The sequence below is a fragment of the Myotis nattereri genome (genome assembly GCF_964212035.1).
Source record: "Myotis nattereri genome assembly, chromosome: 3".
Lineage (NCBI taxonomy): Eukaryota > Metazoa > Chordata > Mammalia > Chiroptera > Vespertilionidae > Myotis > Myotis nattereri.
In genome coordinates, this window is record NC_138077.1 from 73,592,215 (window position 1) to 73,606,605 (window position 14,391).

At 36.3% G+C, this 14,391-nt stretch overlaps 1 protein-coding gene across 1 annotated transcript in view; it reads left to right on the top strand.

The window, feature by feature from the left end:
• Positions 1 to 14,391, top strand: part of CBLB (Cbl proto-oncogene B) — a 246,578-nt gene that overhangs the window by 20,575 nt on the left and 211,612 nt on the right. Inside the window, exon 3 of the mRNA XM_081086562.1 lies at positions 927 to 1,177. Within this exon, the coding sequence (XP_080942688.1) occupies positions 927 to 1,177 (251 nt within the window). The remainder of the gene's footprint in view (positions 1 to 926; positions 1,178 to 14,391) is intronic.

Below are 14,391 nucleotides of genomic sequence, written 5' to 3' on the forward strand. Positions count from 1 at the left end.
TTCAGTTTTGCAGGCAGCCCTAAACACCCAGTGGTTGTGCGGCACCTGATGGAATGACCGAGTGGTTATACTGTAACACAGGTTTATAGGCATGGGAGAGAATCTGGGGAGGTGGAAAAGACTTGTTCTAACCTGACACCATTTACTACTTAATAACTCAGTTATTAAAATTACACTTATGTTTTATTCTCCCCAGGGTTAGGAACAACATATAAAACATTAATTAAAATCTATGAAAGCATTTTACCTAGGAGTTCAATGTAGTAAAATAATACATAGATATGAGACATTGGTTACCAGCAGAAGAGACTCATTTCCTCATTTTTTTAAAAAGAGACTGTTAGTGGTATACAATAATTATACCCTGGAGTTCTATTAAGCCATGAATAATGAAACATTGTAGAAGAGAGGATGAAAACTTCAGGACTTGAAAGTAAAGGTATGACCAAAATTAAAAAAAAAAAAAACTGAGAAAAAAACAAAACAAAACAAAAAACAAAACCTCATGTACACAGACAACAGTATGGTGATTACCAGAGGAAAAGGGGGTTGGCGGGAGGTAGAACAGGGTAAAGGAGGAATAAATGGTCATAGAAGGAGACTTGACTTGGGGCCATGAACAAACAATACAGTATATAGCTCATATACTATAGAATTGTGCACCTGAAGCCTATATAATTTTATTAACCAATGTCACCTCAATAAATTCAATAAAAAAAACTGAATAGGAGGAGAAGGAAATAGGATTTAATTGTGTTAAGATAGATACAGATATTTGTCAACTGTTTGTAGACTGGTGTTAATAATTTAAAGTCAAAATTCGTACTATGTAAAGTGAAGAAATAGTACATCACTCACTAAGTTTCTCTATAAAAGAAAATATTGTGGTTCATATGAAATGTTTTATTTTTGTCTTTGTTTTTTAGGTCAGACTGTGCCAAAATCCCAAACTTCAGTTGAAAAATAGCCCACCGTATATACTTGATATTTTACCTGATACATATCAGCATTTGCGACTTATATTGAGTAAATATGATGACAACCAGAAACTTGCCCAACTCAGTGAGAATGAATATTTTAAAATCTACATTGATAGTCTAATGAAAAAGTCAAAACGGGCCATAAGACTCTTTAAAGAAGGCAAGGAGAGGATGTATGAGGAGCAGTCACAGGACAGGTAAGACTATTTCAGATTTTATTTCTTAGTGTTAAGGTCATTTATGTTGCTTTTTGTTTCACAGGTAGCATAAATGTCAAAATGTGTTTACTTTGCGGAAATGTTATTTCAATTGTGTATTCCCTTTTTGCATTATCTAGACCTTGTAATTTTATAAAAATTTATGATAATAGCTAATTTGTGAGAGAGTGTTCTAATTTTTTAAAATATATTTTATATTTTAGAGCAGTTTTAGATTTACAGAAAAATTACTTGGGAAGTACCCTCTCTCCTATATGCAGTTATTCCTATTATTAATATCTTGTGTAGTGTGTGGTACATTTGTTACAGTTGATGAACCAATATTGATACAGAATTATTAACTAAAGTTCATAGTTTGTATTAGCATTCACTCTTTGTGTCATACAGTTTTGTGCGTTTTGACAAATGTATAATGTCATGTATTTTCTAGCACAGTATCATCTTAGAATAGTTTCACTGCTTTTAAAATGCCCTTTGCTCTGCAGTATGGTTTAACCCTCTTAGAAAGTCATATTGTTGAAAGCATGTAATAATATAATGTTTTCAGACTGGCTTTCTTCACTTAACAATATGCATTTAAGGTTCCTCCATGTCTTCATAGCTTGTTTTTATTTTATTTTTATCACTGAATAATACTAAGTACATGGGTATATCACAGTTTGCTTATTCATTTGCTTGTTGACGGACATCTTGGTTCCAGTTTTTGGTAATTATTGATAAAACTGCTGTAAATATTCATATGCAGGTTTTTGTGTGGACATAAGCTTTCAGCTCATTTGAGTAAATACCTAGGAGCATGATTGCTTGATCTTATGGTAAGCTTATGTTTAGCTTTGTAAGAAACTCCTAAATGTCTTCTGAAGTGGCTGTAATGTTTTACATTGCCACTGGTTTCCTATTGCTCCACATCCACCAGCATTTAATATAGGAAACACTGTCTTTAAGATGGAGTCTTGATTGAATGTGTGGGTGTGGTAGATGTGGGTGAGAGATGTAGCTTCCATTCTCATACTTGTCTATTAAGTGAGAAACTAGACTGGGGTGGAGGATGCATCAACTGACTCCTTATTTTGTAGCCATAATTTTTGATTTAGAGACTCCTCATTAAAGCTTTGTTGTTTGGCTAATTTAATGTTAAATTTTATGATCTACCTTAAACCAAGTAAAGAATATAATAAGTCATTTGATTTCTGGGATATTTTAAATATATTGAGAATATTCACTAATAGTGCTACTTTACTTAGATTTCCAAACTGAAAAACAAATATAGTATTAATTAAAATATATAATGTTTTAACATAGTTAAGTTGAATTTCAGTTTAAGATAACCTCTGTGTATTTGCCTTATATATATATAAAAATATCTAAGAAACCTCTAATGTTTCTTTCAGGTTGGGAAAATTAGCCTAATAAGACATAGGATTGTATAGAGAAAATTAATTTACCTAGATATGCAGACTCTGAATTTGTCTGTAAATACCTGAAAAACAAATAGCCCAGAGAGAATAAAACCATCTAATTTAAACATAGGAAAACCCCCTCCCCAATGTAAAATGGCATAAAGATTTACTTATTCATAATTTGCTCTCTAAATTAGTGATGAACCCTAACATAAGCATAGTAGCCTAACCTATTATATAACTGTAGGTTCATCACTTAATATTCTTGGACCACATATCTTGAGGATGGTAAATCTTCCAATTGCCTTTTAACTTAAAGCTCTAAGACTCTTCCCCAGGACTGCTCAGGGGAGTTTAGATTGCCAGAAGGAGCTAGAAGTAAGGTAGAGATGTATCCTAGTGATTGTTTCTTCTTAGACCTTTCAAGAATGGCCACGATTGTGAGAAGCCAGATGTTTGTTTAAAACTATATTTTCACTTCATAGTCCTAACATTGATCTAATAAAACTAATTTTTTTTCTGGAAATATCTTTACAGTTCTTATTCAGATTTAGTAGCCCTGAAATTCTTCCTGGTCTCTTAAAAATTTACATTTTAGGGTATTAGGACAGTGAGAAGGTGTGTAACTTCTAGGTCAGGAATTTGAGTTTCTACAGTATTTTAATGGTTGTAGTAATATGTAATGTGGTAAACTTCATTCCCAGTTTTTACTTATTCTATAGTAACTTGAAACATTTTCTAACTCATTAGATGTAAAAACCATTTCATTTATAAATTTTTATATTTGTGACTTTTTGTGTAGGAGGATATCATGGGGGACTCTATAAATTTTGGTTGATTGTGTGTAGATTTCTGTAGATGATGATAGATTGCATAATGATGACTGGTTACATTGATACTACTCTTTAAATTCTGTATTTTAAGTGTCTTAATTTTGTCACTCTCCTAAATTCAACCTTAAGACAAAGTTTATTAGTTTTTGTGCTTTTCTAGCATTCCTAGTTAGATTTTACTGTTATCCATGTCCCATATTCTGTGGCCAGCTGTGTTTATGCAAAATTTACATTTGATAAATATCTAATCACTAGAGGACCAGTGCACAAAAATTTGTGCACTTAGCGGCGGGGTGTCCCTCAGCCTGGCCTGTGCCCTCTCGCAGTCTGGGACTCCTCGGGGGATGTCCACCTGCTGGTTTAGGCCCACTCCCCAGGGGATTGGGCTTAACCTGGCAGTCAGACATCCCTCTGGCAGCCCGGGAACCCTCAGGGAATGTCCACATGCCAGCGGGGAGCAGACCTAAGCTGCAGTCGGACATGCTGTGCTGGCAGCTGTCAGCCTAGCTTGTGGCTGAGCAGAGCTCCCCTTGTGGGAGCATACTAAGCACCAGGGGGCACCCCCTGGTGGTCAGTGTTTGTCATAGTGACCAGTTATTCCCAGTCATTCTGCTGTTATGGTCAATTTGCATATTACCCTTTTATTATATAGGATAGAGGCCTGGTGCATGGGTGAGGGCTGGCTGGTTTGCCCTGAAGGGTGTCCTGGATCAGGGTGGGGGTCCCGCTGGGGTACCTGGCCAGCTTGGGTGAGGGGCTAAGGGCTGTTTTCAGACTGGCCATGCCCCCTTCAGGGTTGGGGGTCCCCACCGGGGTGCCTGGCCAGCCTGGGTGAGGGGCTGATGGCTGTTTGCAGGCTGGCCAAGCTCCCCAGCAGAGACCCTCACCCCATGGCAGTGTGGGCAGCCTGGGTGAGTGGCTGAGGGCTATTTGCAGGCTGGCCACAGCCCTTTCAGGGTGGAGGTCCCAGCTAGGGTGCCTGGCCAGACTGGATGAGGGGCTGAGGGCCGTTTTCAGGCTGCGCACAGCCCCTTCAGAGTGGTGGAGTCCTGCTGGGGTGCCTGGCCAGCCTGGGTGAGGGGCTGATGGCTGTTTTCAGGCTGGCCATGCGCCGCGCCCCCCCCCCCCTCCCCTGTGACCCAAGCTCCCAGCCTCTCCTTTTTTTCTGGGATTTATTTATCTTCTATAATTGAAACTTTGTAACCTTGAGCAGAGGCCAGGTCCAGCTGGAAGCCTGGGTTGCCCCTGGCAAGCCAGGCTCCCAGCCCCTCCTTGAGCAGAGGCCACGGGGCGGAGGGGGGCTGGAGGCAGGTAACTGATATTTATTTATCTTCTATAATTGAAACTTTGTAGCCTTTAGCGGAGCCCAGGGCAGGCGGGAAGCTTGGCTTCCTCCATCGCCAGGGGCAACCCAAGCCTCCTGCTTGCTCCAGCCCCATGGCCGCCACCATCTTAGTTGGGTTAATTTGCATACTCTCTCCTGATTGGCTGGTGGGCATGGCTTGTGGGTGTGGCTTAAACATAGCATAGGGATGGTTAATTTGCATGTTTCTCTTTTATTATACAGTGGGGCCTTGACTTACGAGTTTAATTCGTTCAGTGATGGAGCTCGTAACTCAAATTATTCGTATGTCAAATCATTAAAGTGAATGGGTGAGACATGTGATGCTGGGCTGATGTTGTGGCGTTCACTTTGACGTTTGCAGTGCCAACTAGCGGTGGGGTATCTGAAGCTGGCTTGTAACCCGAATTTTAGCTCGCAACTCAAAGCAAAAAATCGACAGAAAGACGGCTTGTATCTCGAAAAACTCGTTAGTCGGGACACTCGTAAGTCAAGGCCCCACTGTATAGGATAATTTCATAATGGACCATTCTTGGTCCATCATAACAAGGACATAGATTTTTGATTTCTGTTTCTTTTGGTAGTAATATGTTTTTACACTCAATTCCAGATTCCCTTAGGATTCCAAATGCAAACTGAGGCTAATGTGTGCCATTGTATATGAAGCTCTTGGGCATTTTGTTCTATAGAATATACAAGAAACTTTAAAAAATGATCCCAGTTAGGGAACAGAGTATTCTATTTAGTAAAATGGCTTTTACATGTATGATACACTAATTATTGGGAATATTATAAATTCCCTAAACAATATTTTTTAAAATTATACAAATGATGTTACTAAGGACATTAGTATTGTTAGATTAAAAATGTAGGACAATTATAATAAAAATATTAATTTGGAGTTCATTGTGTAAACCATTATTTTCTCTAGTGATTTAGTACTTTATTGAAGAAAATTATGCTAGATGAGTATATGAATCAAATGTTTATTTTAATGTTCCTGTTGTATCAAAAATAGACTCTGTGGATGCTTTAAATGTAAGGGCAAATGGGTAAAATTCATGTATCAATTTTGAACTATTTCTGCTTTAACTGATTGCAAAAATATGAGTAGTCTGAATTTTTAAAGCAACTTAACATATATGTGATAAAAATACAAACAAATAGAAAGATAAATATAGTAAATGCCACAAAATGTATTTCCTGTATAGAAGGCAAGAGGTAGAAAGTATAGATACATTTATTTACTACTGAAATAGGTCCTAAGGCACATAGTGCAAGCCTCTTGCTTTGAGAATAGGTGGAATAGTGACTTACGTAGAGGCAGGCTGCATGCCTTCCTTGACTTTTACAGTAACTTCTTCCTTATCTAGTATCACTTTTACTCCATAGTTTGTTTGTTTGTTTTCTTTTTTCTATTTACAATCGAACCTCTCACTGAGCTAGTGCTTCTCCAGCTGAGTGTCTAAACCAGTGGTTCTCAACCTTCTGGCCCTTTAAATACAGTTCCTCATGTTGTGACCCAACCATAAAATTATTTTCGTTGCTACTCATAACTGTAATGTTGCTACTGTTATGAATTGTAATGTAAATATCTGATACGCAGGATGGTCTTGGGCGACCCCTGTGAAAGGGTTGTTTGACTGCCAAAGGGGTCGCTACCCACTGGTTGAGAACTGCTGATCTAAGCCATTCTGAGCTGATATTTCTTGGAAGAGTAATTCAGTGATTTTTGGCACACATAACGTTTTTGTGCATATGTGTGGAGTGGGGGTTGGGATCTTATGGAGAAGGAGGAATTTATAGTTTGAAGCACAGAGAAGAGAAACTTATCATATTGCTTAAAGTGTTAGTGGCAGAAGCAAATGGGTGTGAAGGTAGTGATCGCTGACAAATGTTAACACTAATGGAGATGCCCTTCTTTGGTGACTTGACTGGCAGTTTCATCAGATGACCATTTTAATAATAAAATGTACTTTTTCATATAAAAAGTTATGTATTAATCACAGGCTCTTCAAGGCCTGGTGTTGGGCACTGTTTTTAAGAACACCCAGAGGTGATGACCTAATAATATGCAGATTTCCCTTATTTTAGAATTGTTTCAGTGAACCAGAGGGCTACAACCCATTTCTTTCCTCCTACACTCTGGTTTACAACCACTGAAACAAAACCAAAAGTTGACTTAGGTGTTAAGTAGCTCTGTGTTTGATAATGTATCTGTGAAGAAAATAAAGGCTTTTAAAATATTTCTGTCGGAGAGTGTTACACAGATGTTGTGTTATTATTGATATTATTTCAAAGCCTTGGACCTTTTCTTGTGCACGTGTATTGTAGAAACCAAATCATAGTTTGTATAGCTGGTGTAATAATATTCACTCCAATTAAGATGTTTTTTAGAAGTATTTTGACATCAAAAAATTAGTTCTAGAAAATGATAGCCTTTATTTAAAACCTTTAAGGAAAAAAAATCTTTTCTCCACTGACCATTTGGCTGAAGAAAGGAAAATGTATAATCTGTTACATTAATAAAATGCCTTTCCTGCTAAGGTACTACAGATCACTCGGCTTGCTGTTTATATCTGTGTTGTAATTTATGAGTTAGTGTACCAAAACATTGTGGATGTGACATATAAAAGATACTTGATTTAGTTGAAAGCTGAATCAAAAACATTAGTTACAACAATAATAACAATAAAAGTGACAATACCACACAAAGCTGCAAACAAGCCTACTTACTTTCCTCATACTACTGTATGACAACATTGCTTTGGCCAAAGAATAATGTTGCATTAATTTAAATATTTATGTTTGTATAACACAAAACATGCTGGTTACATGGTCATCGAAGTAGTTCTGTAATTCCTCATGGGTTTTCAGTTTAACCACATAAAGAGATTGATCTGTTTGCACAATGTGGGCTTTATGTAACAGTTTTAATTACTACTGGACTTCACAGGTTAATGGCCTTGTTTGTAGTGTCATGTAGTTCCACATTTTCTCCTAGGCAGCTCTGTACATAGGAGCAGGAAGTGAGGAAAGATGGTTGCTGAACTGAGTGCAGCAATCTCACGGTCTGAGGCCATTTCTGCCCCAAGTGTCTTTGTGACCTTTGTTGGTTTCCTGACTCCAATTTGTTTTTTCAGCTTTTAAATTATTTTCTGGGTATCCACCATATTTTTTGGCTCAGATATTTCATTCGACATCATAAAAAGAAGTTGTAGTTTGTTTCAGACGAATGCTGCTGTTGCTACATCAGTTTATAGTTTTTCAAATCCAGTAAGTTTATGGTAAAAATACTGTTCTTGTTATCACAATAATTATTTGCAGGAGAATTAATCTTAGTAATCTTCTTTTTAAATAATTTGTGCACTAGCGAATGATATTTATTCTATGAAATATCATTTACTGTACAGGAAAGGGAATGGCTTATACTCTTTTAAAAAATAATTTTACACTTTAAAAATTAACCTAGTCTATTTCTCTTTTTTAATTTACAAATGGTGAAAATTGCAGTTCTTTTGCATTTCATGGGATAAGTGCAAGTAGAAAAAAATGATTTTTTAATAAATCAAACTAGGTTATTGATGTTTTTTTGAACACAAGTATTTCAGTGTAAACATACATAGTTACTATTTAACTTTTCTCTGTATTTGTTTGCATCTTAGGCATTTTTTTTCCATTTTAGTGGTAGAGAAATGAAAATATTACTTTTTAATATTTTAAAATGACAATGTGTAACTTGGATTCAGAGGATAAATACTAGTCAGACATTTTAAGTGGAAGTGTGTCTGCCAGGTAGGAAATGGGATTTTCTTTAGAAAACGTGAATCTCTTCCTGACATTGATTTATCATAAATGAGTAAAAAGTTTATTAAGTTTTGATAAGAATGCTTTTATTCATATTTCAGTTATCTGGGAGATGTGAGTGTACTTTTCTAAAGTTTGAAAATAAAGGAGCTTATTTCTTTAACACACTGTGAAAATAGAGGCCACAAGGAAGTTATTTAGACAAATGTTGTCAAGTTAAACAAAGGGCGTCTGTGAGAGTGGGCAGGTGAGAACTTGCAGAATTTGACTGTTAAAGACTTCATGGCTAACAGATCCATGCTTCTTTGCTAACCAGATACAAAGCAATTTTCTTGTTGATTTTCATGTAAGTAAAAAGTGAAAGTGGTTTCCCCAGTAGTTTCCTTTTTGGGGTACAATTTCAAAATATAAAAGAATACAAGTTATTAGGTATAACTTTAAATCCATTGTTTTTAAATAAAGTGTTTACATTTAATCCATTTATTTGCTATTTGTTTTATTTACTTTTTTTCACTCCTGTGTTAATACCATTCATCCCCCAACTCCTGGTTTATTAGCTGTGAAAATTTTTATTGCAATGCATTTAAGTTCCTTCCAAGTCAAATTATATATTATACACACATGATATTTTCATTTTAAAATTGAAGATTTCTTTTCTTGCAGCATAGAGTTCATTAAATGTTTATAAATTCCTGAGAGTGATAACTATTGTATTATAAGACTGTAAGCCAACTCACAAAACTCAAGTGAACTTGGCTTTAGGGTTGAATACCTTTTATGTTTTCAGTCTTAAGGCAGCTTATTAAAATTGATGTTTTCCTTTCACTAAATATCTGGTGACATTCAAATTTGATAATTAAAATCCAGAAGCACTTAAGAAAGAATGCCTGTTTTTAGTTTTATAATAATAATACTCCCACAGAGAAGGTTGATGACTGATGTCTTTCAAGTGGCAGATTTGTTATTTAGTTAAAGAAAGCTCCTTTGGCAGTTTCTTACAAAACTAAATTAAAGTATGTTTATAAAACAGACAAGCTGCAGTGATAATCCTATAGCCCTGAGGAATGCTTGGAAATCTAGCCCTAGAAGCATCTTTGTGTGTGTGTGTGTGTGTGTTTCAGTGATTTAACGAAGAAGTGAAGTTTCCAGAAATCCAAACAGATTAGCATCAAGCACTAATTAAGCAGGTCATAAAAATGTAGTCCTGTCCTGTTTTGCGATACAGTGCTTCAGATATACTAATTTTTCTAAGCCCATTTTTAATATTAATCTTTGGTATCTTTAAATTCATAGTTAAAACTTCAGTTCTTGTTTGAATTTGCATTTAAACACATAGTTTTCAGATTCACATGCGAGGTCCTTACATAATCCTATATAATAAAAGGCTAATATCCAAATTGACTGAACGGCAGAATGACTGGTCACTGTGTTGCACACTGGACGATCAACGCAGGAGCTGCCCCCTCGTGGTTAGTGCGTTCCCACAGGGGGAGCACCACTCAGCCAGAAGCTGGACTTACAGCTGGGGAGTGCAGCAGCAGTGATGGGAGCCTCTCCCCACTCCGCAGCAGCGCTAAGGACCCCTCAGGGGCTGTCCGCCTGCTGGCTTAGGCCCGGTTTAGCGGGAAGTGGGCCTAAGCCAGCAGGCAGACATCCTCCAAGGGCTCCTGGACTGCGAGAGAGCGCAGGCTGGGCTGAGGCACCCCCCTCCTCTGCCCCTAGTGCACGAATGTCATGCACTGGGCCTCTAGTTCAAATAATAAAGAGATTGAGATTGCCTGTGTTGTTTGGTTGAACCACTGATGAACAAAGGGTGCTTCCAAGACTCTTTCCACTTCTGGTGGCCCCGGGCATCCTATGGCTTGTGGTGGCATAATTTCACAGTCTCTGTCATCACCTGGTGTTCTGCTCTCTGTGCATGTGTCCAAGTTTATCTCTTCCTGTGCTTGCTTCGGCGGCACATATACTAAAATTAGAACGATACAGAGAAGATTAGCATGGCCCCTGTGCAAAGATGACATGCAAATTCGTGAAGCATTCCATATTTAAAAACAAAAACAAATTTCTCTCTTCTTACAAGAATACCAGTTATGTTGGATCAGGCCTAGAATAATGACCCTATCTTAACTTTACTATGTCTATAAGATCTTATTTTCAAATAAGGTCACATTCACAGGTAGGGTGGAGGTTAGGATTTTAAAAAAAATCTTTTTAAAATACAAAATTCACTGTAAGTGACCAAATATGGTAATGTAAAATTTATACTAAGGAGGGGGAGAAAATTGAAACTTGAGTGTGTGTCACAAAAGTATGAAAACTTTGCTTGGTAGAAGATAATATCAAACAAATTACTTAAAATTATTCTTTTTGAAAAACCTCTGGCTTAAATATTTTTGTAATTTTTTTCAGGTTTATAATAAAAAGCATGGTGAATTAATTTATACATTAATTTTATGCATATATATTAAAAAGCATAGCAAGTTCAACTTTTATCAAAAATAAAATTTTATATATATGTTAATTTATAAGTAATTTGTTATGACAGTCTTACTGATTTTAATGTATAAAATGCCATATCTTTAGAAATTATTAATGCTATAAATATGTGCATTTAATTAAAAGTTGTAATATTAATAGCCCTGATTATCTTTGATTAAGAATTTCTGTTTCATTCTTTTACTTTGTGGTAAACTCTGGAGAATTAATTAAAATATTTAATTATGACTTAACATCATCACCACTAAATCTGTTTACAAAGTTTTCTGTATTGCAAATTAAAAAAAAAAGGGTGGGAGGTGTTATCTGTGTTGATGGCATTCACATTCACTTTTTGTGTCTCTAATAAGATAAAAAGTATTTTAAGTATGACTTCAAATTAAGATTTCAGAGAATCAATTCTAGACTCTTAGTTTAAACAAGAGTAAATAATTGTTTCTAAAAATGGCACAGGGCCACCAAACTATAAGGAGCTGGATAGTAAATAGTTTAGGCTTTGTCAGATCGCCTCTGGCAACTGCTCAGTTCTGTTTTTAGAGTAGTAAAGAAGGCATAGACAGTATGTAAATGAATTGGAATGGCTTTAATAAAACTTTATTTACAAAACCATATGTTAGACTAAATTTGTGCTATAGGTCATAGTTTGCCAACTCTTGGCTTAAAGTGTTAATCTAAATTTTGGATGATCAAAGTTTTATAAGTGTTTATCAACATGGATTGAGCAAGTAAGTTGCATCACTTAGGAATGCGTTTGGCTAAAAGTAACAATACCCAGTGGACGCAGACAACAGGGGCTGAGGGTGAGGGCATGATTGGGAGGTTGGGGGGGCAATGGGGGACATAAAGACATAATCAAAGAAAAAAAAATAAAAGTAACAATACCTAACCAACAATAGCTTACATATTTAGGGATATACGGGGTGGGTAAAAGTAGGTTTACAGTTGCACTGTGACATTCTTTTGATTGAATAAAGCTGTTGTAATAATCAAAACCTACATGTCTTTTCCATATCAGCAACTGTAAACCTACTTTTGCCCATCCTGTATATCTCTCAGTGCTGTGAGACACCCAAGGTCTTTCTGATCTTGCAGTCCCCTCGCTTAGTATTAGGGCTTTTCCTCACTCTCGAACAGCGGTTCTCAACCTGTGGGTCGCAACTCCTTTGGGGGTCGAATGACCCTTTCACAGGGGTCGCCTAAGACCATCGGAAAACATATATAATTACATACTGTTTTTGTGATTAATCACTGTGCTTTAATTATGTTCAATTTGTAACAATGAAAATACATCCTGCATATCAGATATTTACATTACGATTCATAACAGTAGCAAAATTACAGTTATGAAGTAGCAACGAAAATAATTTTATGGTTGGGTCACAACATGAGGAACTGTATTAAAGGGTCGCGGCATTAGGAAGGTTGAGAACCACTGCTCTAGAACCTCATGGTTGCAGACTTTCTGCTGCAGCTCCATATTTTTAAGGCTACAAGACTGAGCAAAGAAGGGTAGCACCACATATGCCTGCCCTCTTTTTATCATTGATTGAAAAGCTGCCCTAGAACTTCTCTGCGGACTTGCTCCTGCCAGCCAATTCCTCTTAGTCTTCTCAAGCCTGAAAAAAAAGTGACATCCAGAACAATAGTGAAAACTGTTGAATGTAAATTTTTCTATTCTTGTTGGCTTTCTAGGGAAAAAAATATTCAAAGATAAAAGAAGGCACAAATATACAAAGACAGTTTTATCTCAGACTCATTATCCTTTAAAAGAGATAACAATTTTTTTCTTGAGTTTACCTCATTCTCTTTTAAACTTTGACTAAACATCCCAAATAATGGAAAACAAATTATTAGTAGTTTTAGGAAGAGTGAAGTTTTGTTTGATAAGAATTCAATCATTATCTTTGTTATCAATGTCTATACCAGTGATGGCGAACCTATGAACTCATTTTTTTGGTTGATTTTTCTTTGTTAAATGGCATTTAAATATATAAAATAAATATCAAAAATATAAATCTTTGTTTTACTATGGCTGCAAATATTAAAAAATTTCTATATGTGACACGGCACCAGAGTTAAGTTAGGGTTTTTCAAAATGCTGACACGCCGAGCTCAAAAGGTTCGCCATCACTGGTCTATACCTCAGAGATGAGTGGTAAATATTCCATTTTCTATTGAGAGAAGCTAAATTGAGTGGAGGTTACATGACTAGACAGGAATCACTTGTGATATATTTCTAAGTGATGCCTCATTACCAGTTGAGTCTGCAGCTGTTTGCATCTGAAGGCATCGGCATTGTAAACCCTTTTTTTCAAGTTTGTTTCAAGAGGACTCATTTGAACAATTAGCACATTTTATACTTGTGAAAATGAGGTGTGTTTTCTCATCTTCATTACACCAGTATTAATATATATTTCAAATGGTCAGTAAATGCAAGCTTTTTTTTTTTTTTTAAACAAGACAGCTTCTATATATTAAATTCAGGACTATATAAAGTTTCATTTCTCAAGCATGCCTTCCCCCGCCCCATGTGTATGTGTGTGAAATGTTGCCTGCTATTTTTTAAGCTTTTAACTTCTCTAGATGAGCAGTTTTTTTTCCTTTAGTAGGAAAGATTCCCTAAATACTCCCCCCCACAAATATATTAATGGAAATAAAATGTTAGCTTATTTTGCAGTTGTGCAAACACTTCACTTTTTGTTCTAAAGGGTTTTTAGTGAAGTATATTGATTTTTCTGTGAATGTGACAGCATATGAAGCTGTCAGGTTTATTCTTTTCCAGAAATTTCAGAAACCTTTACTTTGACTAATGAATGAATGCATTCTGGTCAGCCAGGTCTCATTTAACTGGTTAAGGGAGGTTTGCATGGATTCAGGGCCTAAGAAACAGAACATTCTCCTTACCAAATTTTGTGAATGTTTTTCCCATAAAATTCTAACTTTAGTTTCTTCTCCCCGCAGTTGGATATGTAAAAATTGTTTTCATAAAGCATCTGAAATCTTGAAGTTGCTAATGTGTCACATACTTTTTTCCATTTTATCAGTACTTGGTCAACTACAGCCTGTGGGTCAGATCCAGATCACACTTCTTTCTGTAAACAAAATTTCAGTGCCACAAATACCTGCCCATTCTGACTACAGTGACAGAAGTAAGAAGTTGCCACAGAGACTGCATAACTTACTGACCCCTGCCCTGTTGATGTAATCTACGGCAGTCTTAGGCACTTGGCATTTATAAACACTTTCCTTGCTTTGCTTATCTTTTCTCTCCTAATTCTGCCAGTAATGCTTTGTAATTACTGACCAGTGTGATCC